The 3,821-nt window shown below is 49.4% G+C and overlaps 1 protein-coding gene across 1 annotated transcript in view; it reads left to right on the top strand.

Moving 5' to 3' along the window:
* The first annotated feature begins 274 nt into the window (after nucleotides 1–274).
* PRKAG1 (protein kinase, AMP-activated, gamma 1 non-catalytic subunit) overlaps nucleotides 275–3,821 on the top strand; it is a 29,633-nt gene continuing 26,086 nt past the window's right edge. The window contains exon 1 of the mRNA XM_015423654.1: nucleotides 275–348. Within this exon, the coding sequence (XP_015279140.1) occupies nucleotides 340–348 (9 nt within the window). The 5' untranslated portion in view covers nucleotides 275–339. The remainder of the gene's footprint in view (nucleotides 349–3,821) is intronic.

Here is a 3,821-nt window from a genome sequence, read left to right as displayed (position 1 = left end):
AAAAGTAGAATCGACCAGATAGGAAAACACATGGGAAATGCAGGCAAACCATCTTGTGCCAGTTTCAAACCAGCATAATACCAAAAGATTGATTTAAATATGAAGATGCAGATTCGATAGACCAACAGGGCTACTACTACCCACGAGCATTGTAACATTCGATTGGTAACCGGCAGGGTCGATACAGTTTCAAAAAGATAGAAGTGTATGCACAAACCGTCAACCCTTCCCTGCTGTCGCCTTTTACTGGCGGAAGTGCGTCAAGGCGGAAGTACAGACTATGAGCAACAACGGTAGTTGTTTCCCCTTCTCCGGGTGCGGTGGGCAGCATTGGGGAGGATGGAGGCGGTAAGTAAGGCGTCTGATCAGGTACCTGTTCAACAGAAGGAGGGACCGTTGCAGTTTTCACTTTTCTTTGCTCCTCTCTCCTCCCTCTTTTTAATGGACAATTGTGAATTGTTCTAACGTTGATTTGCGGGGTGTGTGTATTTGGAGCACATCCACAGCTCCATAATATTTAACTTTTATATAGTGCGTTCACTGTTCAAAAAGCTTTTCAAAAATTTTGCAACAGCCTTACAGGATAGACCACTAGTATTCTCCCGCCGCCCGCCCCACCCCCTCCTCTCCCCTCCCCTACTGCAGAGTGGCCAAGGCTAGGAGAGAGTGGCTTGCCTAGTGAGTTCATGGCAAAAACAACATTTGAATCGAGGACTTCATGATTTGTAGCTTGATCTCTCAGGTGTGCGCCCATAGTTAGACTGTTCAAAGTGCAGATCGCTGGTGGCTGGGTTGAGCCTAAATTATAGTGGCTTGGTAGTGGATGTTACTGCTGCTGGCTGACTCCTCCATCAGTAACTGCTTCTGAGAATAGTAAGCTTTTGTGAACAGTATAGTGCCCGAAGGGATGGGGTTTCTCAGAAGATTGCTGCAACTGTTTCCATTATTAGAGAGCATAAAGCTTCCTGAGTAACCTGGGAACTGTCACTGTCTTTCACCCCAGCCTGCATCACAGAGTTGTTACCAAGATGAAATGGAGAGGAAGAGAACCATGTACTCTGCCTTGAGCTCCTTTGAGAAAGGCAGGAAGAACTAATATGTGGTTGTTGATTAGGAAACACATCAAGGACCCCGGTCACACGGAGCATTTGCCCCGCTGAAGGCACGGGAGTCCCGCGGAGTATCCGGGCGTGATCACACGGGAACATCTGGGAGGCGTAGCACTCCTGTGGCGACCCCGTGGCAAGCCGCTGAAGCCCCGCAATAAAAAACTAGCACACCGCATGTACTAGCAAACACTTTGCCACAGGCCGCCTATGGAAGCCTCCTGGTGTGATCGCGCCGGCGCGCGGCTTTCTCCCCTGTCGTCCTCTTTGCTGCGGGGAAGCCGTCGTCGCATCTGATAGCATAATAGAGCATCAGAATGCGACGGTGCAAATAGCTGTGCCCCCCCCCCCCACATTTTCCGGCATGTCTGGCCTGGGCCAAGATGTGGTTTTTATAACTGCAGGACAGCTGAAATCTTCTGTGATTCACCACTTCTCAGACTCTAAATGATTTTTTTTCCAAGTAAAAACTCTTTAGAAATGCAGCATCCTCTGTGGCTGGAATAAAGAATATTTTGAGAGGCTGTAAGAAAAGGATGCAGGTGCTAGAATATTACAAGAATTAGAATAGCCTGTCCTTGTAATATTTTAAACTAAAATTGCTTTTTGTATCTATGGTACATCTCGTCTCTAGCCACACAAGTAATTATGAAATAAGTAAATAAGGGCAAGTGGAAAGACTAACTGGCCATAGTGAGTTAATGGCAGAATAATTGAATCTAAAGATTTTTTGGTTCCTCAGCACTCAAGTGCACAGAGTGATCCCCTTTTATGCCCCTTCACTTCAAAGAAGATATAACTCTGTTTAGGATTGCACTGCCAGTCTTTGAGCCACAAGGATACTTAGATCAGTCTCTTTAAATAGTGGATGAGTAACTTTATGTTTACAATAGCTGATGGAGATTAAGAATACCACTAATTACATATAAATAAAGTGGGGCACTTCAGTGTTTTACCATTTTATCATCCTGATTTGGAGATGCAAAAAGTGGCTTAAAAAGGCAATCACATTCCTTTTTAAGTAAACTGATCATGAGGTCCAAGCTGGTGGAGATCGGAGGGATGTGGTTGGGATCTATAGCGTCTCCTTCAATGGGCTTCTTTCAGAATGCTTTTATTTATTGTATATGTTTATCCTTCCCTGTGTGCAAAAAACTCAGAACAGTGTACATGAGTGGTTATCTGGTTTTCTCACACTTATGAGGTAGGTAAGTTGAGAAAGAGTGACTGGCTCCAAGTCACCCACTGACCAGGGATTGAAACACAGGTCTCAAGAGTAGGAACTACTGCATTTATCTATTTACTAAATTTTTATCCATTCCATTCTCCAAGGAGCTCAAAGCAGCATATGTCAGTCTGCCTTTCTCCACTTTACCCCACACCAACCCTGTGGTTTAGGTTAGGCTGAGAGAATGTGTTTGACCCAAGGTCATAGAGCAAGATTCATGGTAGAGTGGGAATTCCAACCTGAGTTTCCATCCCAGGTCCTAGTCCAACGCTTTAACCAATACATCAAACTAGCTGTTTGTTGCTGAGGTCCCTCCATCTTTATGTCTGTCACTGATTGCTGGGGGACTTACAATGGTCCCAGTCACACGCTGCGCGAGAGGCATGACTGCCGGGCGGATTAAAAAGGCGTGATCATACGGCACCATCTGGCAAGCATCGCGTGCCAGTCTCCAACCCGTAGCGTCCTGCCGAAGATGCGGACTTAAAAAGTAGCTCGGAAAGTGTAGTATTATCTGGAACATGCAGGGCGTGGGCGAGCATCTGATCGCGGAAGCGCTGGTATCCCGTTGCATCCAGCACCCATCTGCGTCCCACCAGATGTTTTCTTGTAAGCCTCCATGGTATGCATACAAATGCGCACGCACGTGGTACTGCTTTGCCACACTTCCGGAGCAAAAAGCCTCACTCCCCCCCCAATGCTCCCTCTAAGCTGTGGGGCCTTGTGAGCAAAAATTCTCCTTTGTGAGCTCCTGGCATTAAAATTATGAGTGAGCGATCTGGCTCCTGCATAAATTAGTTTGCTCTGGAGCCATCCTTCCTGAGCTAAAACTAAAATCTGTGAGCTGGAGGCTAAAAAATTGTGAGCTAGCTCACACTAACTCAGCTTAGAGGGAACACTGCCCCCCCCCCCCCCAAATTATATCGCTCCTGTGACCGGGACCAATGTCTTTTTGTTTAAAAAGGGATTTGAATATTATTAGGGGACCCTCAGACAGGCCTATAGCTACAGTGGGGCATTTGGGGGTGGCCCCGACTTACATCAAAGGCCCCCCTGTCCCCAATAAAGAGGCAGTCTCGGCCACGCTCCCCGCCCCCACCCCCCGCCACTCACGCTCCCGGCTTGCACGGAGGCGCCTCTTAGGTGGCCGGTGGCCGCGGGGCTTCTCCTGCAAGGGAGCAGCTCCAGAGGGGCCGTGGGGGGGGCACCATTCGGGGGGCTGCTTCCTCTGAGCTGAGCGCCCGGGCCCTCCCCGTGCAGAGAAGGACTCCGTCGCATTCGGTCCTCCCCCCTGAGGTCCACAGAACCGGGCGGGCAGGCGCCGTGGTTGGGAGCTGGCCCACCTCGTGGCACTGCCGCGGTGTCTCAATTTCTCGCCACGCCGCCGGCGCTTCCCCCGGAGAGAAGGTCCTAAACCGTGCGGGTGAAGCTGGGGTCTGTCCTGGCCCTGCACAGCAGGTGCGCCGGGGGGGGGGGGGGGGGGAAGC

Source organism: Gekko japonicus, unplaced genomic scaffold (genome assembly GCF_001447785.1).
Source record: "Gekko japonicus isolate JY-2015 unplaced genomic scaffold, Gekko_japonicus_V1.1 scaffold33, whole genome shotgun sequence".
In the NCBI taxonomy this organism is placed as follows: domain Eukaryota; kingdom Metazoa; phylum Chordata; class Lepidosauria; order Squamata; family Gekkonidae; genus Gekko; species Gekko japonicus.
This window is presented reverse-complemented; position numbering and strand designations above follow the sequence as displayed.